Source organism: Silene latifolia, unplaced genomic scaffold (assembly GCF_048544455.1).
Source record: "Silene latifolia isolate original U9 population unplaced genomic scaffold, ASM4854445v1 scaffold_259, whole genome shotgun sequence".
NCBI classification, from domain to species: domain Eukaryota; kingdom Viridiplantae; phylum Streptophyta; class Magnoliopsida; order Caryophyllales; family Caryophyllaceae; genus Silene; species Silene latifolia.
In genome coordinates, this window is record NW_027413203.1 from 79,285 (window position 1) to 106,271 (window position 26,987).

General features: G+C 37.1%; 2 protein-coding genes across 5 annotated transcripts; one reads left to right on the forward strand and one right to left on the reverse strand.

Moving 5' to 3' along the window:
- Nucleotides 1–537: 537 nt before the first annotated feature.
- Nucleotides 538–26,897, forward strand: LOC141639033 (uncharacterized). 4 transcript variants are annotated; one of them, XM_074448215.1, is made up of 6 exons: nt 538–969; nt 18,824–18,909; nt 22,806–24,752; nt 25,240–25,461; nt 25,838–25,962; nt 26,067–26,897. In XM_074448215.1, exons 2-6 carry the CDS (start codon nt 18,824–18,826, stop codon nt 26,645–26,647), a joined length of 2,961 nt encoding a protein of 986 aa, XP_074304316.1. In that variant the 5' UTR covers nt 538–969; the 3' UTR covers nt 26,648–26,897. The 4 variants fall into 4 exon arrangements, with proteins under 4 accessions (XP_074304316.1, XP_074304318.1, XP_074304314.1 ...); XM_074448213.1 differs by lacking the exon at nt 538–969 and adding an exon at nt 17,031–17,144; XM_074448217.1 differs by lacking the exon at nt 25,240–25,461 and having other exon boundaries at nt 785–969.
- LOC141639034 (uncharacterized) lies at nt 3,865–13,991 on the reverse strand. Its single transcript, XM_074448218.1, has 2 exons — nt 13,676–13,991; nt 3,865–5,240 (listed from the first exon to the last, which is right to left on the reverse strand). Exons 1-2 carry the CDS (start codon nt 13,989–13,991, stop codon nt 3,865–3,867), a joined length of 1,692 nt encoding a protein of 563 aa, XP_074304319.1.
- Nucleotides 26,898–26,987: the final 90 nt, after the last annotated feature.

Here is a 26,987-nt window from a genome sequence, read left to right on the forward strand (position 1 = left end):
GATTCTGCAGAACAGATTCCAACAGATCTAGTCTCGGAGGGGTGGTCGGCTGCGGGGAGGGGACTGGCGACTCCGGGATAGTCGACTGCGGGGAGGGGACTGTCGACTCCGGGATGGTCGACTGCGGGAAAGGGGCTGTCGACGCGAGGACAAGGGTGTGATGCGATGGTCGTCGCGTGGATGAGAGTGTGGTGTGGTGGTCGGCGGCGCAGGGACGGGCGGTGAGGGAGGACGGTGGCAGTGAAATTAATATTTGGGGTTTTTTACTTCTCTTGTTTCTCTCTCTTGTTTCTCGTTTGATGAGGGGGAGAAATGAGAGGGGTAGTTTTGGAATAAGATGGAATTAAGTGCGGGATTGAGTAAAATGATGTGCGGGATTTAGCACGTCCCTAATTTAATTGTATGTACAACATAAAGAAATTAATGATTATAATATATAATTCTTTTCATTAAAATTAATCTTTTCATTATATTAATCTTTTTATTAAAATTAATCTTTTTATCAGATTATAACATACATCTAAAATAGCAAAATTTAAACATTTAAAATTTAATTGAAAAACTTTTAATTAAAATTTGGCCAAAATTCCTAAAAATTTCAGATTAATTTTGACCTAATATATGTGATTTGCTTGGATTCATTAATTGGGGACATTATTTAGTGGGAACACAAAAGAACATATGCAATTCCGCCGTCATAATAAGGAAAAAATATAAAAAAAAGGCGTCGTATTTTCAGGTAAAGGAAGGGTATATCTTATAATCAGATACACATCGTAGACCCAAACCAATTAAAAGGCACGTAATTATCAATAAAAAGAGCGCCTTGATTGAGAATTGACACCTCAAATTAATAGCAGCAGTTACTTTGAACATCAAAACGCCACTTTTTAGCCTCTCCAAATCTCCAGTTTTCTTGCTGGATTTTCGTTTGTTTCGTTTTATGTATCCCTCGCAACGGTAATACAAGTATGTATTTTTTCTCGCTTTCGTCTTTTCAATTTCATTTTACCCCCTTTTGTTGCTTTCTGAATTTGGAATCTTTCTATGTTGTATTTGATGATGAAATTAACTGTCTTTTTCCAATTTTGATGTGGGTTTTCTTTATTTTTGTTTTTATCTCATTGATGATGTGACATACAATCATTATATTCATTATTGATGTAATTTTGGGTAATTAAAACCCTCAAATATGTGAAAGAGTACATGTTTTTAGTTGTTAATCTTCTTCAAATGATTTTGAATAGTTTGCCTAATACTTTAGGTTATAACTCGATGTTTGGAGGGATTTGGAGAAATAGGATTGTGACCAATTTTGTTTGTTTGGATACCAAAATTGCGTTCTAGGAAACGGAGGGTGTGAGATTAGATTTGGAAGGAAATGATGCTATTTCTTCCTTGCCTCCGCTCCTCTCTGTTCTTCTTTGCTACCCTGTTTTCCTCTTTTTCTATCCAAATAAAGGGTAAAGGTATATTGGTGAGTAGCTATGAGTATTAGTGAATAAACTTGATTTTGAAGGTTAAGTTGTGATGTCGTGTAGAGTAATAAGAGTTTTTTGGGAATTAGAATTATTGAAACCCGGTGAAATATCCTTTGTAGGTGGTGGTATCATGTGATTGTAGAGTTTAATAGCTAACTAAAGTAGTGCAATTCCTCATATTGAATATAGGTTTAAATATGAATGCCATGTGTTCTCGGTGTGCCTTTATCCCATTATTATCGAGATATCTAAAGGAAGCTTTTCTTTGACTTTTGAATGGGTTAGATGCCAAAATCTAATTTGTTGGGTATTGTAATTTAGAAGTGGAGCTAATGTAAGTTTGATCAATTCCTTTTAAGTAAGGAATTGTTTGATAAAGTGCCATTTCGATAGGCCGATACCTGATGAGAATACCGTCATTCATAAGACTTATGATGCTTTATTTTCGAGGAAGGTGTGTTTTAAGACATTAAGTGTGTTTAACTGTTTAATTGAAGAGAAAATTCTAGAGGTTTCTTGGGGAGAATAATCAACTTAAAGTTTAGGGATGTTGGGTATAAAAAAGGAGAATGAAATCAAATTGCTAACAATGTTTTCAACAAGAATTGGAGAATAAGATGCCATTGTCATGGAGGAAGATTGAAAGAGTACTATATTTTGTGTATAAGAAGAAAGGCAATGTCCAAAATTCTGCTAAGTGTTGTATGATAAAGTTAATGGATCACATTATGAAATTAGGAAAGCTACTAATTGAAAAGAGGCTTAGAAAGCGCAAGAAGATCTAGGAGAACTAATTTGGATTTGTGTGATTGGTTGAGCTTGGACGTAATTTATCTTATGTCTCTAGTGCTACGACCAAGACTCGGCTAAGAATTTTTATTGATTTAGAAAAGACATATAATAAAGTACTAAGGGATGTATTATGATGGGTCTTAATAAAGAAATTCGTTTGCTAAGGACGTATCAACCTTGACATATGTGAATTTGAGTTAGTTTCGGGTGAACTAATAAACTAATGTTGGGAAGATCAAAGAATTTCATATTACGTTTTGGGTGCCGTGATTGTAGTCCTTTTCTCTTTGTCGTAGTCAAAAGAACGTTAAAATGGAGTCAAACCTCATAAGCGCGAGGCTTAAGGTGAGCAAATTTAAGTGTACTTGTTTTAAGGGTAGTATCAGTGGGGATGGAGGCAAAAAAGGAGGAATGGTAATTTCGGATAAGAAAGGTTGTTCAAAATTTTTATAGTTTTGGACTTTTTATTCAAAAGCAAAGAAGTGAATAAGATGGAGATGTGACACATAGAATTAAGTTAGGTTGGTTGAAGTGGAAGAGTGCAGTGAAGTTCTTTTGTGGTCTGGACACCCTCTTATAGAGGGTAAGATAAATATTCTCGCATCGTAATCAAGACTTCATTGTTATATGATATCAAGATATTATCATGTTTGTAAGATGAATGTGGTGAGATGCGCATGCTATAGTGAGTGCGTAGACATAAAGTATCAATCACAAAATGGAGCATTTAAATAAGACTTAGAAGTTTGACTTGTAGAAAATAAGATAGGAAAATCAGTCAAGATGGTAAGATGGTTCAATCATGTATGACGGATCCCGATCAAATGACATGAGAAATAAGAAGATTAAATTGTGAGGAGTAAGGTTATATGTAAGCAAAGTTGTCTGAGGTGGTTTAAGGTGATGTCAACATTATACGGAATAAAGGAAAATATGGTGTTGGACTGTTGGAGAGGACAATCTATGAAAAGGATCTATTAGACGGAGTTTGTTTTTTCTTTTGTTGTAATGTTCTTTTGCTAATATTGATATTATTGTTTTGTTAATTTCTTTTTTTATATTTCGATTTTAATATTTTTTTGTTACCTTTTTTTTTATTTGATGTGGAATTGAACGTTGAAATAAAGCTATGTCATTCGTATAAGTAGATGCCTTGTGTAATTGGCTCGCCATGACGCAATTTGACCTCTATGGTAGCCCTTTCTTTAGATGAAAGATGAAAGTTCTCGTATGTGTTAAGTTCTCATATTTTGATGGCTATACTCTTCCACGCTTTTCTGTACTCTTGAAATGCCATTTTCTTTTTCAATTTGAGAGTATTGGTTGTAGCAAGGTTACATGGTTCGGGATTCGGTCCGGTTCGAGTTCGTAGTTCGAGTTCGGAGTTCGCTACTTATGGTGAACTCGGTTCGGAAGAGTGTATTAAAGCTCAGAATTGGGTTCGCTTTCCAAAAATAACTTTCTTTAAATAACATAAAATAAATTCCAAATTCCAAAACAATGTAAAATAAAGTTTCAGCAACAAAGATTAAACATTTTAGCAAAGCAAAAAGAAACATTGTTTTCAATAACTAGCTAAAATCCTACATTCCTACCCACAACGTAACTCTTCTAATCTAACTAATGAATCATCTAAATAATCACTCTCGGGATTTATATCCCATTTCTTCGACGGTCCTTGATTATAGCTTGTAGTGTAGCGAGATAAAAGTCGGATATTTGAATGAATGAACACGAGTTTATCCGCACGTGCTCCATTTAGACGGTTTCTCTTCGTATTGTGGATAAAGGAGTATGTGCTCCACACTTTCTCAGCGGACGAACTACTAATGGGCTGTGATAAAACTCTCACCGCAATATCAGCCAACTCCGGAGTCTCGGATCCATACGCATTCCACCAAGAAATGGGATTCATAATAATAGCATCGGCAATAGCTTCACGCGTCCCGAAAATCCCTTCTCTAGATTGAAAGGCTGATAATTGTTGGCGTAGAAGTGTTTTTTCAGCCGCGTCTTCACCAATTTTGTCAAATGCCTTTAAGACTCCGTTAACGACTTCTCGGTCCGCATTTGGTGGGCGCCTCGGAAGACCACCGGGTGCAGGGGTTTTCAAATAATTGGCATCGTAAAAGTGTGGGTTAAGTGCAAACCCAAGGCAATGTAGAGGTATATTCATTTTCTCCCATCGACTAACAAGTATGTCTTCCATTTTATCCCAATCCCCTGCATGTGTGTTATTGTTCACTATATCCTTCATCTCACCAATCATGCAATCCATTTTTTCATACACTTCACCCATTTTTTGCCCTTCCCCATCAGAAAATTTTATCATCATATAAAGAGGTTTTGTTATTTTTAGGACGTTCTGTACCTCATCCCAAAAGTCACTATCATTTATGTTAGCTGCGACTCTTCTCCCTAATTCTTCATCCCCTTTGATCCAATCTTTACAACCCCTTTGAACAACAGTGATAGCAAGAGCGTCACGACACTTTAAAAGCCTTTCCAGTAGCAAATGATGAGACCCAAAACGAGTCTTTGCCACTTTTAATGATTCCAAATCGGAATGGCGCGAAAAAGCAGAACTAGCATTTTGATGATGTTTGAAGTACTTAACTATCTCCTTTCCTTTTTTGTATGTTTCACTCATCCACCCAAAGGATGAATCGAAATCTTTAAATATTAAATTTGTTGTATGCACAACACAAGGAGACCAAAAAATGTGTTTGTGTACCTTTTCAATCTCCTTTCCTGCGGCCTTGCAATTTGCAGCATTATCCGTAACTACCTGTAACACATTGGATGGCCCGATTTCATCAATTGATTTCAGTAGGTAATTCGCAATATTTTTCCCCGTCTTCTCCTGTCCGGAAAAATCATCGGCGTACATGAACATGGAGCCTCGGTTGTTTGAAGCGATAACATTGATGAGTGGCTCCCCTTTGACGTTAGTCCAACCGTCCGACACTATAGACGTTCCATAAGGACCCCACGTTTCTTTCACAACAGCCAACTCGTTGTTGTAGGGTAATATCCGTATAAGACCCTTTAAATTTAAGGATTATAACGCAAATTTACATGTGAATTATAGTCATAAAACAAAATACAAGAGAAACGATAAAAGGTAAAGAATCAACCTCGGGTCCTTGCAAATTTGGCCTAAGAACAGAAATCAAAGTAGATTTCCTCCTAATCGTTGCACCCAAGACCGTCTGAGACTATGCCCCTTGTGCTAGAAAGTACTCTCTAATTGACTTGCAATATTGAGAGAGTTTTGTGAGGTTTTCTGATGTGAGATCTAGGTTTCAGAGAGAATTTCCCCGAAACCCTAGTTTGTGTGCAAATGAATTCGCTTAGGTCAAAAAGGAGAGAAACTCTCCTTTTTGTTCCATTCGGTCGACCAAACCGTGGGTTAGGGAGGAAGTGGGCTTTCCACTTTCTCCTTATTTTAACTCGTGGTTTGACTCGAAATTGCTAAAATGTATATGACGGGTTTTCAATTATAAATCGTCATCGGTTATCGGTTATTTAACGTATCAACTAGTAACATGACTCAGTCGATATATTAATACATGTCCGACAAAGACAATATTTTATAATTAAATAAATTCAATATACATTAATTAAATATAAATCGTTTATATTTAATTTACGAATTAACCGCTTAATTCGTCTTAGCCATTATTATTTAATCCGTATTAAATAATTATCTCAACATCGCGTTTGACTAATTACTAGTCAATAACTCGACTAATCTGGTTAGTCATATTAGGCATCAACATGATTGTATTTTCATACCGTCACATCTCTCAAACGTATCCTATAGGTGTGACTTTTAGGGACCAGTTGATCACCGCCATCTGTATGACAATAACGTCAAACTTATCTAGCAAGTCAACCGTTATTGATAAACGTGGACCAACTGATTTTGATACCAAAGTATGCCCTTTGATCCTTTTAGAGATTTTATATGTTGTTGCACTAACTGTGAGGACACCAACCCCAACAAGCTCCCACTTGTCCGTACAAGTGTATGTGCAATAACGTTATCCGCACTAACTGGAGGACACAGCTCCAACAAACTCCCACTTGTCCGTACAAGTGTATGTGCGATAACCGATTCTCATATTCATTTAAAAATTTCTCCCACTCAATGTAAAACAATTTGCAGATCCGGATCCGCAAAGGTCGTATTTTACAATCGATCTGTATCAAGAGTGGTTTCCCCGACTAGAGAGTAACTTAACTGATAAAACGAATCGCATTCGAGCATGGCCATGCATTTCGATTCTGACTCCTCGAGTGGCCCCGAGAAATATCGAGTACGATAAAGGTGAATATTTCCTTCAACTCGACTCCTTCCGATCTAAGCACAGCATGAAATGACCCGGAAAAAATCTACTTGGCCCCCTGTTACGGATGACCGTGAGAAAGAAACCAAAGTCACCCAAAATCTAGTAGTCTCAAGAGACAGTCGATAGTCAAAAGAATCGACTCTTAGGATCACCATGGAGGTCCTATCCACGACCTGGCACCGAATGTTGTAAAACATTTAGGACTCCACGTCGATGTCACAATTGTGTCCTACGAGATATCCGTATACCTCGCCTCTGTGATTGGTCAGTCAACCGGTTGACTTATGGCTCGTTGAACCCACCATCAACCAACGTCACAAAATAATTGCCAGAGTTATCAGCTCATGTGGGCAATTAAGGACCAAAAATATAATGTTTGTTCAGTTCACTTTGTGGTGTTCAAAATTGTCGTACAATTCCACATGAAAAACAAAATATATATAAATATCAAAACGATGATGTCGTATGGAGTACACAAGAAAATGAATCTGATCCATAAGAGAGTACTACAACTCAGGAACACGATTTAATTCCCATGGAATTAACATGCCCTTCATGCTTATCTTGTCGTAATGGTTTAGTGAGAGAATTTGCTATATTATCATGTGTAGCAATCTTTTCTATCACTACTTCCTTTTGCTCCACGTAATTTCGGATTAGATGAGCTTTCCGTTGTACATGTGTAAACGCGACATAGTACTCGGACTCAGTCGTAGAATCTGCTGTAACATTTTGTTTGGAACTCTTCCAGCTGACTGCAGCGCCATTAAGAGTAAAAACGAATCCAGACTGAGATTTCGAGTCATCTCGATCCGTTTGGAAGCTAGCATCTGCGTAACCGGTTGCGCATAGCTTTTGCTCGCCTCCATAAGTCAATGCCCAATCTTTAGTCCTCCGTAGGTACTTAAGAATGTTCTTGACACCAACCAATGTGGTTCACCTGGTTCTTTGTTGGAATCGACTTGTCATACTCAATGCATATGCCACGTCCGGGCGTGTGCATATCATGGCATACATGATTGATCCTATAGCCGAGGCATAAGGAATCCGTGTCATGCGCTCTTTCTCTTTCGGTGTCTCGGTGCCGAGACTTGCTCAAATGCACCCCCGGAGCCATAGGAAGAAACCCCTTTTTGGAGTTAGTCATGCTGAATCTCTCTAGGATCTTGTCTATGTAAGACTCCTGACTGAGAGATAACCTCCGACGCGATCTATCTCGATAGATACGGATGCCCAAAATTCTTTGTGCCTCACCCAGATCTTTCATCTGGAAATGGTTTTTCAACCATACTTTTACCGAAGTTAAGAGAGGTGTGTCATTCCCAATCAGGAGTATGTCATCGACATACAATATTAGAAAGACAATCTTGCTCCCACTAGACTTGATATATAGACATGGTTCCTCGACCGATCGAGTAAATCCATTATCTTTTATCACTTGGTCGAATCGATGATTCCAACTCCGAGAAGCTTGCTTAAGTCCATAAATGGAGTCCATCTCGGATTTCATGGTCTCAAGCCATAGCTTTGAGTCGGAACTAGTCATGGCACCTTTATAGGTTGCGGGTTCACTACTCGTTAAGAGTAGAATGTCATCTATGTCATGTTCCTCGACCATACCAATGTATCTGTCCGGAGGAATATAGACTCTTCCCGACCTTCTAGGTTCCTCAGGAATATTAACCGCAGCCGTGATTGAAGGAACTGGTTCCTCCAATGGTTGCTCGGTACTTGGTTCTGGAATCTCCGACAGCTCGAAGGTTCTATCACTCTTTGCATTCTCGAGAAATTCCTTCTCTAAGAATGTTGCACTAGCCGCAACAAAAACACGTTGTTCGGTTGGCGAATAAAAGTAATGACCAAGCGTTCCTTTAGGATAACCTATAAAGTATGTCTTGACCGATCGCGGGCCGAGCTTATCCTCGTGTCTCCACTTGACATAAGCCTCGCAGCCCCAAACCCGTATAAAGGACAAGTTAGGGACCGTTCCCTTCCATAATTCATATGGAGTCTTGTCAACATGACTTTAGACGGACTTGGTTAAGTATTAGAGCGGTGACGAGAAGAGCATAACCCCATAGTGAGTCAGGCAACACGGTGTGACTCATCATGGATCGAACCATATCAAGTAGTGTTCGATTTCTCCGTTCGGACACACCATTCAACTGAGGTGTTTCAGGTGGAGTTAACTGTAGGGAAATCCCACAGTCTTTAAGGTGTTGATCAAACTCGTGAGAAAGATACTCGCCACCACGATCTGAACGCAGTGTTTTAATCTTTCTACCCAGTAGGTTTTGTACCCTATTCTGGTATTCTTTGAATTTCTCAAAGGATTCACTTTTGTGCTTCATTAAGTAGACATAACCATATCTACTTAAATCGTCCGTGAAAGTGATGAAATACCTATAGCCTCCTCGTGCGGTGATTGACATAGGTCCACATACATCCGTGTGTATGAGTCCTAATAGGTCAGCAGCGCGCATTCCAACACCTTCGAAGGAAATCCGAGTCATCTTACCGATGAGACATGATTCACACGTGCCAAATGATTGAAAATCAAAGGCCGAGATAGCTCCATTCTTGATGAGCTGTTTTACGCGTTTCTCATTAATGTGTCCCATACGGCAGTGCCATAGGTATGTTTGATCTTTGTCACCAACCTTTAACCTTTTATTCGTTACGTGTAATATTTCGGTGGTCTGATCTAAAACATAAATTTCATTCATGGAGACTGCCTTGCCAAAAAATCATATCGTGTAATGAGAAAATGCAATTATTATTCTCTATTACAAATGAAAAATCAAGTTTGTCAAGTGCAGAAACTGAAATAATGTTTTGGAAAGACTGGGTACATAATAGCAGTTATATAAAAATAACTCAAATCCGCTTGGTAGCTGGATCACATATGTTCCCCTCGAGTGGCGACCATTTGTGCTCCATTCCGACACGCAGTCCACCTCACCCTTTACGAGGGGTTCGATGTTCTGGAGCCCCTGCACATGATTACACAGATGAGAACCACAACCAGTATCTAGTACCCAAGTTCCGTAACTTGCGTGGTTAATCTCAATCATATGAATAAAGGTGGAAGAGGATGAAGACATACCAACAGGTTTAACGCGACCTGCCTTAATGTCCTCATGATAAACAGGACATGTACGCCTCCAATGCCCAGTCTTGTGGCAATGATGGCATTCCATGTTTTCATTCTTGCTCTTTGTCGCGCCTGATGAGTTGCTCGACTCACCAGGCCCACTCTTACCTGAACCCGACTTCTTGAACTTCAGTTTACCTACTGTTAGGTTTGCCAGAGCTTTGCCCTTACCCTTGCCCTTGTTTGTCACGACGAGAACATCTTGTTTCATGCTCCCACTGAACTTCAAGTCCTTCTCGGCCCTGTACGAGAAGGAGTGCGATTCATGGGGACTTTTCTTCAAATCATTCATATAGTAATTGGCTCTAAAGAGCGCAAAACCATCGTGGAGTGAATGAAGCATGCGGTCAATCACAATGTTCTCGCTGATCTTACAATCAAGCTCCTCCAGTCTCTCGACATTCTCAATCATGCTGAGAATGTGGGGGCTAACCGGTTGGCCCTTCTGGAGTCTCGCATCAAAGAAGCGAGTGGTATGCTCATAAGTCACGATTCTCGGTGCTTTCGAGAATTCCTTAGTGAGCGTGGTGAAAATCTTGTTTGCACCATGGGCTATGAAGCATTTCTGCAAATTGGATTCCATTGCAAAAATGAGTACGTTTTTAATCGCACCCGCTTCCATGACGAAATCGCTATACTTGGCGACCTCGTTTGCTCCAGCCGTGGGACCTGGGGCTGCCGGGATGGGCTCAGTCAAATATTTTAGCTTCCCGTCAGCAGTGGCAGCATTCCGTAATGCCGCCTCCCATTCCGCGAAGTTTGATCCATCATTCTTCAGTCTAGTAGACTGATTCATCTGATTCATGAAGATCCGAAGCCAGGACTCACGGTCCAATGTGGCACTTGGCATTGGGTCGTTCAAATGACCAGCCATATAGTTTTTAGCAGTTTAAAAATCGTGATCTACGCTGAAAAAGAAAGGAAAACCAAAACGAAATAAGCAACTCATCGAGGTGATTTAAGTCTATTTAAAATTTATTTTAACGTGTAGACTCATTGCACTTGCATAATTGATCTCCCTCAAGAATGATACAAGTGATCCCAAGACTCAATTTCCGTAAATTGATAAGCCAACTGTTTAGCTAATTCTTCCGTAAGAATTCTTGGTCGATAGATTTCCGTAAATCCTATCTATAGTCCACCATAATCACAGGATCGTACGAGTGACCATAGTGTTGAGATAAAATAGGTCAATCGGTTCCAACTTACCCGACGTAGAAGGGGTCATATTATGCCTACCGACGAAGAAGGGATTCATTGGAGTTTGACCTATAAAGACTATTCTCAATTTTTGTTTATAGAGGAAGATCCCATCAACTTAGTTTAAATTCATTTTAAGTGAACAAATAACAAGCAACTGCGTGAATGAATTAACTTAGATGATGGCTTAAAATATATCGTGTGACATGAGAATGTCAAAGAAAACTAACTCGTGACCTCTATATGTGTCAGTTTTCATGCAATAAATAGGTGGTTCGGTTTTTAGGCGGAATATGATGCATATTATCGTTACGAAAAATAAATAGAAGAATGCAATACGTAAATAAAATTCCTAGTGTGGCCTATCCTAATAAAAAGAACATAAAACAACTTTGGAATCCATCGTTGGACCCGAGAAGCTTGTCTTGATGTTCCATCTCAGTCCATGCAGCGGGAGTGAGCATCCGGTTCTCCATCTTTGGTCTTCTCAAAAATTACAATTAAAAATTACAAAATATAAACCTATTTACATTCTAATTAAAAACTGTAATTACAAGTGAAAATTCAAACGGAGATACGAGATCTCAAAATACAACCAAGACCGTGTTCCATCATTACGGTAACACGTTCTACTAAGGCCACACTAAGTTACAACTGATTGTAAAAATAAATACGTAATAAAAGGCATTCAAAAGTATTCAAAATTAACGATAAATAAATGCATCAACTAAAAACAAATTCATTCGTGACATAATTCCGTAATTATGTTAAATTTATCCAAACCACCTTTTAATGATTAAAATTCATGTGATAAAACTGCTTCTATCAATTTAATTTTAATCTAATACAATCCGTTACTTTAAATACGCTTTAAAATAACTTAATGGTACGTGTGTGAACCGTTTCACAATCATAGCGAGTGTACAATATCCGTATAAAGTACATATTAAAGCCAAAAGAAAATTTAAAGCAAAAAGAATAAATTTTCAAAGCTGCCAGAACAAAAATCCCTCGATCCAGGGACATAAGTGCTCGATCGAGGAACAAAAGGGCTCGATCGACTGAACTGCTAGTCGATCGAGAGGATTGCCAAACAGAAAGTGCTTGATCGACTAATCTTGTGGTCGATCGAGTACTTTTTTCAGCAAATCTGCTCGATCGAGTACGAGGACATCTCGATCGAGCAGTCAGGGTTTTAAAAGTGGTCGATCGAGTGCAGCAAGGACTCGATCGAGTAAAAACAAGACAGAAAAACCACTCGATCGATTAAAAACTTGCTCGATCGAGTACAAAAGTTTCTGGAAATGTAAAACCCTCGTAAAACAGTTTGTCAAAACAAAACTTATTGCAATTATGATCAAAACCTTGTAAAATTAAATCAACAAATTGCAAAACATTAACATATTGCTATAATGATCGTGTAAAATAACAATATGCATCGGACAAAAAACGTGTCAGCCGTGTAAACACTAGACACGGTTTATAAAAACACTAAAACGCAACAGCCGCAAAAAAAAATTTCTGCCGTGGGAAAAAGCTGATGCCGCACGGTTTTTAAGACAAACACAAAATCGTTTCAAATCGATTTATGAAAAATCACAATGAAAATTTACGTGGCCTCGCTCTGATACCACTTGTAGGGTAATATCCGTATAAGACCCTTTAAATTTAAGGATTATAACGCAAATTTACATGTGAATTATAGTCATAAAACAAAATACAAGAGAAACGATAAAAGGTAAAGAATCAACCTCGGGTCCTTGCAAATTTGGCCTAAGAACAGAAATCAAAGTAGATTTCCTCCTAATCGTTGCACCCAAGACCGTCTGAGACTATGCCCCTTGTGCTAGAAAGTACTCTCTAATTGACTTGCAATATTGAGAGAGTTTTGTGAGGTTTTCTGATGTGAGATCTAGGTTTCAGAGAGAATTTCCCCGAAACCCTAGTTTGTGTGCAAATGAATTCGCTTAGGTCAAAAAGGAGAGAAACTCTCCTTTTTGTTCCATTCGGTCGACCAAACCGTGGGTTAGGGAGGAAGTGGGCTTTCCACTTTCTCCTTATTTTAACTCGTGGTTTGACTCGAAATTGCTAAAATGTATATGACGGGTTTTCAATTATAAATCGTCATCGGTTATCGGTTATTTAACGTATCAACTAGTAACATGACTCAGTCGATATATTAATACATGTCCGACAAAGACAATATTTTATAATTAAATAAATTCAATATACATTAATTAAATATAAATCGTTTATATTTAATTTACGAATTAACCGCTTAATTCGTCTTAGCCATTATTATTTAATCCGTATTAAATAATTATCTCAACATCGCGTTTGACTAATTACTAGTCAATAACTCTGACTAACTGGTTAGTCATATTAGGCATCAACATGACTGTATTTTCATACCGTCACATCTCTCAAACGTATCCTATAGGTGTGACTTTTAGGGACCAGTTGATCACCGCCATCTGTATGACAATAACGTCAAACTTATCTAGCAAGCCAACCGTTATTGATAAACGTGGACCAACTGATTTTGATACCAAAGTATGCCCTTTGATCCTTTTAGAGATTTTATATGTTGTTGCACTAACTGTGAGGACACCAACCCCAACAAGCTCCCACTTGTCCGTACAAGTGTATGTGCAATAACGTTATCCGCACTAACTGGAGGACACAGCTCCAACAGTTGTCCACTTGACGGTATACTTCATCTAATACGCTTGTTCTTGATCTATCAAAAGAAGGTGGTTTGTAATCAGAAGGAGCATTAGATAATGCTTTTATCATGTTAGTAAAATCTGGATTCCTTAGCACATTGAAAGGAATGCCATTGGCGCACAATGCTCGAACAATAAGAACATCGAGTTGTTGTCGCTCAACTGTACGAAATGATTCCGCAATAGGATTCTTTTGAGTTCTTGATTTTCCCACGTTACTGTTTTTAATGGTTGATTTGGTTAATGATTGGGAACCACCACTAGACTCTGCTTGCTCAACCATTGCTCGGATTCTTTGAAATTCGACTGTTTGCGAGCGAACGCTACAACGAATGATTTTGATTTTTCGCCTGGTTGAGGACCAAAAAAATGATGATGAACTCTTGTATAGGAACTCGTGAAACTTCTTTTACAATGATTGCAGGACCATTTTTTCTTACCGATTTTGGTGATTTCCGAATACAAAGGTAATGGATTTCGGTGGTTTGTTGTTGTTTGAGGTTGTGTGGGTTCAGTTTCCATATCATCTTCATTTATCACAATAGTTTCATTGTGATCTTCATGTTCAACTTCAGTTGGATTTTCTTCTGCATCCAACCGTCGTTTGGTTCCTCTTCTTCCAAAAGCCATTTTATTTATTGAATTTTTAATTGTGTAGAAGACTAAGATGAGGGAGATGGTTGTGAGCGTGTGTTTAGTGCGGTGCAATTGACGGCTATATAATATTTGATAGGCTTAGTATTCAATGTTGTTGTTGGGCCTTATTCTATGTGTAAACTTTTGATGCTTCGTATTCATATTCTAGAATAATCTTCTTTCAATTTATTATTAATTATTTAATTAATTAAAAACTAAAAAAATCTCCTTTTAAATTTTTGATGTCTTATTTGATTAAAAATAAAATGGTATTCTAATAATGGTATTAGTGAATCGACGTAACTTGTAACTTATACCATTCACTCGTTGATCATCTTTATAGATCAATACTGCTATTAGTGAACTGATATAATAACTCGTAACTTATATAATTCACTCGTTGATCATCTTTATAGATCAATACTACTATAAGTACTATTAGTGAACTGATATAATAAGTCGTAACTTATATAATTCACTCGTTGATCATCTTTATAGATCAATACTACTATTAGTGAACTGATATAATAACTCGTAACTTATATAATTCACTCGTTGATCATCTTTATAGATCAATACTACTATTAGTGAACTGATATAATAACTCGTAACTTATATAATTCACTCGTTGATCATCTTTATAGATCAATACTACTATTAGTGAACTGATATAATAACTCGTAACTTGATCATCTTTATAGATCAATACTACTATTAGTGAACTGATATAATAACTCTTAACTTATATAATTCACTTGTTGATCATCTTTATAGATCAATACTACTATTATTGATCTATAAAGATGATCAACGAGTGAATTATATAAGTTACGAGTTATTATATCAGTTATTATTAGTGTAACTCTTGTAATCATATACATTGATAACTCTTAAGTTCATCTTGAGTGTAACCCGCAATGTTAAATTGAGTATGATTATCGAGTTATAGTCTAACTCGTACAAGTTATATGCTGTTATAACTCATAAGTTCATCTCGACTTCTCGAGTGTAACTCTTGTAATCATATACATTGATAACTCTTAAGTTCATCTTGAGTGTAACCCGCAATGTTAAATTGAGTATGATTATCGAGTTATAGTCTAACTCGTACAAGTTATATGCTGTTATAACTCATAAGTTCATCTCGACGTCTCGAGTGTAACTCTTGTAATCATATACATTGATAACTCTTAAGTTCATCTTGAGTGTAACCCGCAATGTTAAATTGAGTATGATTATCGAGTTATAGTTTAACTCGTACAAGTTATATGCTGTTATAACTCATAAGTTCATCTCTGAATATACATTGATAACTCATAAGTTCATCTTGAGTGTAACTCGCAATGTTTATTGTTTGTTATTGATTGACCAATCAATCTAATTATTGTATTACTCAAATTCCAAATTCGAATCGAACCGAATTCGAATCTTATTGTTTGGCACTTTGGCTTTTGATCAATCTAAGAATAATACTTCGTATTAACATATATACATATATGTGATAATTGATCATTAATTAAGTCAATTGCTTATGGTATTGATCAATTAAACAACTTATTTATCAACTAAGTCACTTTGACATTATTTTTATATAACTATTGCACTATACTTTGTCATTACAAAAATCTTTATCGGCATAAAAATTTAATAGGTCGAGTCGTAAAGAGGTGGAGACGTGGAGTATAATCAACTTATACATCGGATTATAAATACGATCACTCGTTGATTATTTATATCTTACACAATAAAGTAATGACAAATAATTTAAATAAAATAACATAAACATTATCACAACAATATTTATAATTGTAACAATTCATTTATTGATTAGTAATTTTATACTAAGCCATCACTGTTTTATTGATACAATATGATGTTATATTTGCTGATATTGCTCTTCAACTTTTGCTCTTATCCTTTCAAATTCCTGTCTATTAGCCATCATTTCCGTACAACGTAATATATTAGCCCTCTTTCCTGTTGGAGCGCCGAAAAAATGTTGATGAATTATTGTATACGAGCAACAAAAATTTTTGTTGCAATGTTTGCATGTCCAATACCGTCCTTCTCCTCGGATTACTTCATCGTAGAGTGGAAAGCGGGTAGCCATTTTTTATGTTAATATTTTTAGTACAATATATGAGAACTTATTAAGAGAAAATATAAATTTATATGAAATGTTTATATGAAATGTTTTACAAAAACACATATTTATAGTAAACTTGTCTTGCTCATATTCCATGTTTTTCAGATAAATTTATATAGATGTTAGTGTTGAGTTGTTGACTAAAGTTTTGGAAAAAAATGCAAACCTAAATGTATCCATTTAAGAAAATGATACGGAATATTAATGAGTCAGTCGTTATTATATAAGATCGTCTTATCATGTGAAACAGTTTTATTATACGGAGTACAAAATAATACGGAGTAATCTATTTATTATTGTTTAGTGAACTTGCAAATGGGGAATGAAAGAGTTGTATTAGGACTTGTTAACAAAATAAATAAAAAATAAAAACACTTTGACTAGGTCATAACTTATCCTAACTTTACAGTTTTCCATGATATGCAACGCCGCTTCTTCTTCTTCACCTTCCTTCGTCGTCTTCTTCTTCCAAACTTTCACCTTCCTTCGTCATTAAATCCAAACCCAAGGCCAAAATCCACCACTGAATTCTCTCCGGCGCCGGCACGGCCGGCCTTCTTCTTCTTCTTTACTATAACCCAGATCTCCGTCAAGTTTCCGTCACTAAATCCACTAACCCAAGCCAAAAATCCACCGTAATCCCCGTCTCGACCTGTAAGTTCCAGTTTTCATTTTTGTTTGCCTTTTTCATTTTTGTTTGCGTTTTATCCCACTTTGCTTCGCTTGGGCTTGTTTCTTCTTCCGACAAGGGTTCGCCGGAAAGACCGACCTGGTCCACGAATTCCGCCGGACCGTTCGCGAACGAACCCAGATTCGGTTCGACCGAACTGGGTCGTGGCTCGTGGGGGCGAACCCCGAACCTGGTATCCTTGGGTTGTAGCTTGATTGTTGTATGGAAGTAATTGTCCACGAGAAAAATTGAAGTTTGCCTTTGGAGCATTGTTGTTAAAATCGTCATAGGATCGTTTTGGTGGTAGGATTGGGGTAGTATCGTTCTGTTTTAATTTTTTAAGGTGGTTGTTCTTTTATACTCCAAAACTCTAAATTAAAGGTACATGTATAATATTGATACAATTATTAACACTTTTGTGTCATTAAATAGATTTTTAACATTATATTTCACAAATTATATCGATTTTTTGACATAAACTTCTTTATCTAAGCTATTTGCGATCTTATACTACGACCCCCTCTTCGATCCGAAGTAGGATCCGGATTCGGACAACCTTGCTTTGGAGAACTTAAGCTTGGATAAGGTATTTTGGGGTACCTCATAATGTCATCGTATTGAGGACCATTGTTCTACAACCTAAGAAGCACATAAACTTCTACCTCAAAGCGTGTCCGTGTGTGCTCGTGAGACGCGGACGCTAAGACGACACTCGAACACACACTCGGAAGTCTGAAATATGTGTCCGTTACGGGGTGTTTGGATTGGTGAGTTGGATTGGAAAGGAATGGATTTGAGTCATTCTTGTGTTTGGTTCGGGCATTTTGGAACCCTTACCCCTTGTAATCTCATACCCACCTTCCCCCTCAAGTTTGTAACTCCATTCCCCCCTCTATACAATTCTACAGTGAACCAAACAATAATTAGTATTATAATTAGTATTATGAGGTTCTAAATCCATTCTCCCATGGTATCTCATTCTATTCCAATCCATTCCGACCTTTTGAACCAAACGCCCCCTTAATAATTTTTCAATTTTTTAATATTGTTTTTTAAGTTAAAGATATTCCTGGACATGGGAGGACACTTAAACTCAACAAATATCATATGATGTAATATAATTTCTGTTAAAGATAAAAAATATGATTATCTTTTACATAAGCAACTTTATTTTTGTATATGTTAGGAATATGAGTTATTGTTAATCAAACCATTAGGTTTCAATTAATTAGCATTTACTATATAATTTGAACTATATTTTAAAATTTAATGTTAAATCCTTTAACAAAAGTAATATTGTACTTCTATAACTATAAAACATATATTTTATTAAATTTAGAAAAATTGTCTCCGTGTCCTTCCTTGCATGGTATGTTGCCACGTGTTTGTGTCTGTTTTGGTGTTTCGGTAGCACCGAGTATACAACATATCTTTATAGAGATATATAGAGAATCCTTCTCAGAAAAGGGAAATAGTCCACACGAAAGTTCTAGTAGTTGTATAGTTTTTGCTTGCTCTTTCAAGCCGAGGATTACCTTCTAAGATGCACATAAATGTCTTCATTTACAATCTTTTCTTCGTTCTTTGTCGTTTGCCATTTTTTCGCAGGGGATTGCTCCCTATTTTGGAGGCTCAAATTGACGTTTATCTTGTATTTTTTCAGATGGCTATTTGTCAGATATGTGGTGATGAAGGTTACGTGAAGCTTCTTACTCACTGTGTGCAATGTCAGAATGTGGCTGCCCATCGGTACGTCATGTGTTTATTCTAAATAGTGTAGCTAATTTTTGTCTTGTTACGTGTGTAGCTATTGTTTCTTCATTTCCTTAGGGCCCAAAGACTTGTTATTCTTTGGGTTTGGATTATGATGGAGCAAAACAAAATAGCTTACTAAATAATCTAGTGTCATTTGTTGGAATTCTTGACGCAATTATCATTTAAGGTCATTCCAAAGTAGCGTTTAGGATCTTACCTCCGCAATTTGCGGAGGTAATGTCGTGTAGGTGTAGTGACTGTTTTCTTTATCTTTATGTTTTTCCCTATTGCTATTGATTTTGTCTTCTTCACCAATTGATTTGGTACTTTTGCTCAGCATTTTTATTTCTATCCTTGGTTAAGAAAGTATACTATTTGGCGGGAATTTGATGGACATTATCCTTTTGTTTGGGTGTAACCTATTAGGGATTTGGAGGAAAGTGGAGGGGAGGAAAGGGAAGGTTATTCCTTGGATGATTAACATATTGAGTTGGAGAGAATAGATGATTAAGGTTATTCCTTGTATGATTAACATATTCCTTGTATGATTAACATATTGAGTTGGAGAGAATAGATGATTAAAGGTATTCCTTATATGATTTAACATATTGAGTTTCGGAGAATACATGATCTATTTTTTCGTGCTTCAACGCAAATCAAAACCTTCCAACATGGAAAGATTTGGAAGGAAAATGAATATATGCTATATGTTATATACCCCTCTTTCTCTCGTAGTACAGTTTTAATGTAATGCTAGGAGGGACATGTGGGAAGGGGGGAGATACTTTTTTCCTATGTTTAGGGATTATTATAATGTGTCTATTAGGATTGAAAATGTATCTCTCCATTTGCTTGTCTTCCGTTTCCCTCCAACTTGAGTCCGCTAAAGTGGAGAGAGAAGAGTGAAGAGAACTATTAGTTTTCTCTTCCAATTCTATGCCGAGGGATTGCAGGACTTCAAATGTGGAGGCGGTGAAGCAATATCATGTTCAAAACACGAATGTGACGCGATGTGTTGCCATAAAGAATCGATTTCAAAATGAGGTGTTTACAAAGAAGGGAGAAGGTGAGAGTGGCTCTAAAAGAGGATAAGATAATGAATCATCGGATAAGTTGGTTTGGGCGTTTAGCCACTTAAGACGGAGACTTAATGCGTCAGATAAAAGATAGGAGCAAGTTGATTTATCGAAAACCGGAGAACTAAGTAGTAAAACTTTGATGAAGGAACGATCCCAATTCGAAATCTATGGCGACCAAGAGAGCATTATGAAGTGAGAGGGAGTATATTATATATTAATTAAATTAATTATATATTTTTGAATATTACTCAATACGTTTCATTATTTTTGTCATTCTAGTACCAGAGCTTTTTTTTTTTTCGTTTTATTAGTCATTTTACATTTTCGAGGCCAGAAGAAGATTTCATGCAAATTTAGTGACTCTTTTTCAATTTTGAGGGGTAATTATTATACTAAATCATTATTTTAACCTTTTCCATGAATTTTCTTAATTTTTGTGCAAAAGCATAAAACGACAAAAAAACGATGGGAGGAGTATTTATTTACTTGTGAGAATACCTTTTTTCCCCTACTTATAAATTCTTATATCATCATAATGCTTTATAAGAATCACCACTTTTTAGAGTTAATTCGACTTTTTTACACTATATTTCCACATTCATTTACTATTATAATTAATTTTTATTTTCATTTTTTTTATAAAAAATTAACTATTTTAGTTTTTATTTTGTATCTATGTTTTGCTAAAAGAAAAACAAGTTTTGATTTTTATTTCCTATAGATTTAGATCATGTGTTTTTTTTTTTTACTTTTCACCCTTTTCTTTATTTATCTCATGATATGCTGTTTTTTGCAATCATTCAAAAATGATTTCAAAGAATGATTCATGTGAGCCGAACCCAAGTCATTATGAGAGGGAATTAAATCTCTCTTGTTGTTGATAAGAGATTGTAATTTGGCTTATAGATGGAAAATATATCTTTCCTTCTCTCTCTCTAGCTCATGTTATTTTGAGAATATATCCACGATGACTTATTTCCTACAATTATGATAATGGTACAATGATGTGTATTTAGATATTGGTATTCTAAACGAAGAATTGATTCAAAATGTGAAATATAGTGTTTTTGAAGTAAAATGGAGCCATAATTGAGATTTTAGTTAAAAACCGTCAAAAATCATATTATATGCTTCATATACCCCTCTCATCTTCTAGTAATGATGCAAGACTTTTAGTGCCCGTTAAGATTCCATGAGGCTTAGTGCCTGTTAAGATTCCTTCCCTTCCATACTTATTCCCGAGTGTTATGTCTCCAAAATCTGGGAGTCAAAGTAACAGATTCAAACAAAGGGTAATAATTTTACTTTTAAAAAGCGCGCCTAAGACGCGCCATGGACGAGGCACTAGCCAAACGACTCAGTGCATTTTAGGTGCGCCTTTTAAATAAGGCTCACCTAACAAGGCTAACTAGTACGCACTTTTCATATCTTTTAGACATGACCCACCATTTCTTTTCGCCATTATCCTGCACATGTTAGCCAACTTGAAAACTTAGTTTAAAAAAGTGCGCATGAGGCGTAGGCGAGGCGCCAGTTACTATAAGAAGGCGCATGGGATACAAAAGGCGCATCTAAGGCGCATGAGGCACACCCAAGGCGTACAAGGCCAAGTAGTGTGAGGCGCACCAAGGCGCATTAGTGTGCAATTCCATATTTTTTTTTCTAAATTCTTTGCCTTGCGCTTTCTCAAACTAAGATGCTTGAAAACCCCTAAGGTGGCGTTTGTTTCGCGCATGGGTATGACTTTGGAATTAGGAATTATACTTATGGCCTTATGGGGTTGGAACTTCATTTCTCATACCTTGTGTTTGTTTTATGCCTCCATGAGTTTGAAACTTAGTTAATGTTAAAATATGTACAATATAATATTTTAAATAGTATTTAACCAAATAATTATATAAAAAATTTTATTTACAATGCCAAAATATTTTTTTTTCACATTTTTGTTTATTATAATTTGATAACCATGATCCCCTCCTTGGTATGAAAAATCCACACCTCATACCTTTAGTGGATGAACCAAACACTCCCTAAAAAGTCCATTGTTGCCAAAATTTTAATTTGGAAATACAAATTTCTTATCAAAAATAGCGCGCGCCTTTGCCTTTCGTTTTGCGTCTCATCGCCTCGGCCCCTTGGTGCCTTGCTCATTTTCAAACTTAAGTAATTTAGGAGTTTTATGAACATTTATTCATTCTCTTTTGACTGAATACTTGTGATTAAGGCCCTGTTCTTTTGGATTTAATTTTGCCGAATTTTATAGGATTTGAATTTTTTTGAACTGAACTTATAGGAGCTGAACTTTTCTGAACTGAACTTATAGGATATAAACTAAATTTATAAGAGCTTAACTTGTGAGAAAATGGGTATGAATTGAACTAAACTTTTCTGAACTGAACTTAAAGGATCTAAATTGAACTTAAGGATCTGAACTTCTGAACTGAACTTAAAAGGGGTGACTTTAAGTCCAAAAGAACAGGGTCTTTGCGAATTATTCGAAGAGCTATTGTAGTATAACTGTAACCGGAACTTTGGAAACGTTTGTACTTGGTGCCTCTACACCAACTACAACTGCCCTCACCCAAACGGCTCCTGCAAAATGTGTAGCCTTGCCCCATGTTGGTGATTTGTTGCCTTTAAATATTGAAAATGAAAGCTTTGGTACTCGAAGGTATATTCTTACTAAGATATGTGTGCGCATGTTCATAGGAGAATGCAAAGGACATGATTATGGGTTTATACACTTTCACAATTTGTGGATTCTTTAGTTTCTAGATCATTAATCTTTTGATCTTTTACTTCGTATTTTAGGTATTGTGTTCTTAACCCATCGATATTTGAAGAAACAATTAAGTGGTTGTGTGAGTTCTGTGATCCTGGTAATACTAAACCCACCACACCTATTAGGAAGGGTCAAGATATAAACTCAACTGTACAACAAGTGGTCCAACCGAAAACTGATCAGGCAAAATTGGGGAACAATTTGTGCCTCTCCGAGTCCGAAAAGCCAAATAATGGGCAGAAGGAAATTCCTAGGGAGTCTACTGATATATTTATTTTAGATCAAAACAAGGACAACAGTTCCAAAAGAAAACAAGTGAAGCGATCAGATGATGTAAAGAAAGACAAGATAAACTATGACAGTGGTATAAAGGACAGCTGTCAAGCTGTTCAGGTAAAAGAACAGAGTGTTACGAATGTGAGTCAGTCGAATACAAATGCTCAACGACAAGTGAATCTAGGAAGTATTGTGTGCGCTCTGTTAGCCAAGGAAGATGAAGTTATCATGGGAGGCACCAAGTTAGTGAAACGACAAAACGTTACAAGGAGTTTGTTGCCCAAGAAAGGTGGTGGAGCAGCTAATTTGGATAAATCATCATGCGAAGTTTATTCCAAACAAATGGAATTAAATAAGAGTCAACCTGACACTGAGCTGGCGTATCCTGCAGAAGATAGAAAGTCTGAAGTTGAGGAAACAATTGCTGAATTTGTCAAAAGAAAACAAGCGAAGCAGTTAGTTGGTGTAAAGAAGATAAAACAGTCGAATTATGACAATGGTGTTGAGAAGGAAGGTTCTGTAGTTGGTCAGGTAAAAGAAAAGAACACTAAGAATGTGTCTCTGTCAGTTACAAATGGTCACCAACAGGTGAATAAAGAAAAGAATGCGGGTCCTCTGCTATCCAAGGTGGAAGATGCTATCACTGAAAGCACATGTAAGGCTGGACACAGTATACAGGGAGGCACCAAGTTGGTGAACCAGCAAAAGCCTACAAATCGTTTGGTGGCTAAAAAATGTGATGGAGAAACTACTTTTGATAAATCATCAAGCGAATTTTCTTCCAAACAAATGCAGAAATTGCATATAAATAAAAGTCAATCTGATGCTAAGCTGGCAGATCATGCAGATGACAGTAAGTCTGAAGGTAAGGAAATAGCAGCTAAATTTGTCCAAAGAAAACAAGTCAAGCCATTAGTTGATGTAACGAAAGTAAAGAAGATAAAGCAGTCAAACTATGACAATGGGGTCAAGAAGGATAGTTTTGAAGCTCATCAGGTAAAAGAACAGAGCGTTAAGAATGCGAGTCTGTCAGATACAAATGGTCACCGACAGGTGAATCTAGGAAAGAATTTGGGCCCGCTGTTAACCAAGGTGAAAGACAATGTTATCACTGAAGGCACATGTAAGGCTGGACACTGTATCCAGGGAGGCACCAAGTTACTGGAACAGAAAAAGCCTACGAGCGGTTTAGCGACCAAAAAAGGCGATGGGGCATCTAGTTTGGATAAATCATCATGCCAAGTTTCTCCTAAACAAATGAAAGAAGTTCATATGAATGAAAGTCAACCTGATGCTGAGGAGGCAGACTATGCCAATAAGAAAAAGTCAGAATTTAAGGAAATAACAGCTGAATTTGTTAAGCGTCAAGCTCCAAGAAAGAAACGGAAGTTCATTATTGAAATGGAGTATTCTGATGAAGACCCAGTTTTTGTTGTAGCTAAACATTCTCAGGTTGTAGCACATGTTGGTCAAGATCACTTGAGTAAGTCAACCAGTGAGGCTCTTTCTAAGTTGAGCGATGATGGCCTTGCTCAGCTGTCTTCTATAGATTCAGTTCCTCCTCGACCGTCTCCTGTGATGGCTGATGAACGTGGTCTTACCCTAGAATCTTCCGTGGTGTTTGACAATCGTATCCCTGTTGAAACTCAAAATTTGGTCCACAATGTCCCTGCTCTGCCATTAAATGAAGTAGCTTGGAGGTATAGTGCTTTGATGACTCATTCTTCTGTTATGCTTTTGTTTTTGAGTTTTCTGATGCTGTGGCAGAGTTGACCCGATCGGAACGACTGGCATGATTAATCCAATCTATAAGGCCCTACTCAAACCCAAACCCAAACCCGAATAAAACTACCTGAATATGGCCCAATTTGACTCGTAGCTAGCCTTAACTTTGTTGGACATGATATTTACGCGTTCCGAAATAACCGAACTAGAACCACATACTCAATAAGTGGCCTGTTCTGTAATTGCCTAAAAAAACTAATACTCGAATTGACACCTACTTTCAGTACGTTCTCATTTGCTTTTCACTTTTCTCTATCTATCTCCTTGCATTTTGAGGTGTGCGATCACCCAGGGACGGTTCTAAAGGATTATTCATGTCAACCGACCCTAAACTATTTTGGGATTAAGGTTCTGATGTTGTTGTTGTGGTCTCTTATATTCTGATCTCTACTGATTTGGCAGCGGATATTGTAGCATTCCCGATAATGAATATCCTATGTCCTTAGCACTTGGAGCCCACTTATCTAACAAAGCTCATGAGAATGTCAAAGGTGCTGTTTGTGCACTGCCCGAGTCACTCGAATTTTATTTGGTGTCTAAGACATATGCATGGCCCAAGACTTTTGAGAGTTCACCTCCTACTGCCGATGTTATTGGTCTCTATTTCTTTCCAATCGATGACAGGTAGGTCACATAATTTGAGACATGCTGATGTTGTGGTAGTCAATCTCCCTCTTATTTTACCCGGTCTTGGGTACGGGTGGCCAACATTGCGACATATCTGGCGCAGAACTCTTCATGATTCAATTAAGTCACGGAGACTGTCCTAAACATTTCGAGTATTTTAAAGTTAAAGTGAGATGATTGAGAGAAAACATAGATTGGTCTCTTACTCTACACATGTCATGTGACCCACTATTTCCGTTGTACTATGGAGGACTGCTAGTAGGCAAGTCTTCGGTGTAAATTTTAGACCCATATTCTTAGCATCCTGTCTTTCATATGGCCCCGAAAAACATGTGTCGAAGTTACAGAGCTCACCTCTTACCAATCTATGCAGGTCCGAAAAATTGTATGATTATCTGGTGGATAAGATGATTGAAGATAGCCTAGTGCTCAAGGCGCTTCTCAACTATGTGGAGCTATTGGTTTTTTGCTCACTAGAACTTCCCCCAGAAGAGCGGAGTGAGTTGATCAAACTCGATTCAATCTTCTGTCTCTTTAATATATCTAGTTTCTAGTTGGTATAAAAGGGCACTCTTACAATATCTGTTGAACTTATCTAACAGGTCTGCGGAGGAAATACTATCTTTGGGGTGTGTTTAAACCAAGGAAAGATTATGCTATTCCCAATAACCAACCTAATGCTCACATTAGCAAAAAAGACTCGATCTACCAACAAGAGGACGCGTCAACTCTAACCCATCCAGAATATCGTTCTACAAGGTGTTTTTCAGAAACCCATTTCCCTCGAGAAGCTTTGGCAGAATCAGTTGAAACGACTCTGCCAGAGTCTCCTTACCCAGCCTATAATAACTCTTCGAGGACGTTTTCAAATACCCATTTCCGTCAAGAAGCCATGGTAGAATCAGTTGAATTGACTCGGCCATACACGGAGTCTCTTTACCAGTCTGATGATAAGCAAGGGCACGATATCCATGATGGAGGTACTAGGATATTCCAGAAACCCCAAGAACTTGAGCGCCGGAATCGCTTTGAACACCGGAAATATGCAGAGCGGAATCAAAAATATCGAAAGAGTGATGCTAGATGGAACCAGGGGTCGAGGAAAAGGAAGGATCGGGACTGGAGGAGTTCGAGATACCATTCAAAGAGATCGTACAATAGGATTGATCTAACTAACAGGTAGAGGTAGAGCACAGGTGTAATGTTTGGTGAATAAGCTTTTGCAGTTAGAACTTGTAACTACTGGGACATGAAATTTTTGTCCACATAACGTTGATTTTACATTCTCACATGTGAGTTTGTAAAGTTCATGTCCCATCGGGTCGTTTTCTGTAAAAAAACGTGTAGCTTAACCACCACAAATACTAATGGACTAAAATTAGTACTAATCAATTAAGTATCTAAGCCTAGCAAGAATTGCTATGATCAATTTTGAACTATCACCATGAATTAATTACTTAAAACAGTTGAACACTACTTTGAACTCTTGCATTTAACTCGATCATTCACTGCACTACAGTGTA

Coding starts and splice junctions, on each gene's coding strand:
- LOC141639034 (XM_074448218.1), bottom strand. CDS start 13,991: ATGGTTGAGCAAGCAGAGTCTAGTGGTGGTTCCCAATCATTAACCAAA. Junction 5,241..13,675: donor ATACCGTCAAGTGGACAACT/GTTGGAGCTGTG, acceptor GAACGTCTATAG/TGTCGGACGGTTGGACTAAC.
- LOC141639033 (XM_074448215.1), top strand. CDS start 18,824: ATGGCTATTTGTCAGATATGTGGTGATGAAGGTTACGTGAAGCTTCTT. Junction 24,753..25,239: donor TTAAATGAAGTAGCTTGGAG/GTATAGTGCTTT, acceptor CTGATTTGGCAG/CGGATATTGTAGCATTCCCG. Junction 25,963..26,066: donor ACTTCCCCCAGAAGAGCGGA/GTGAGTTGATCA, acceptor CTTATCTAACAG/GTCTGCGGAGGAAATACTAT.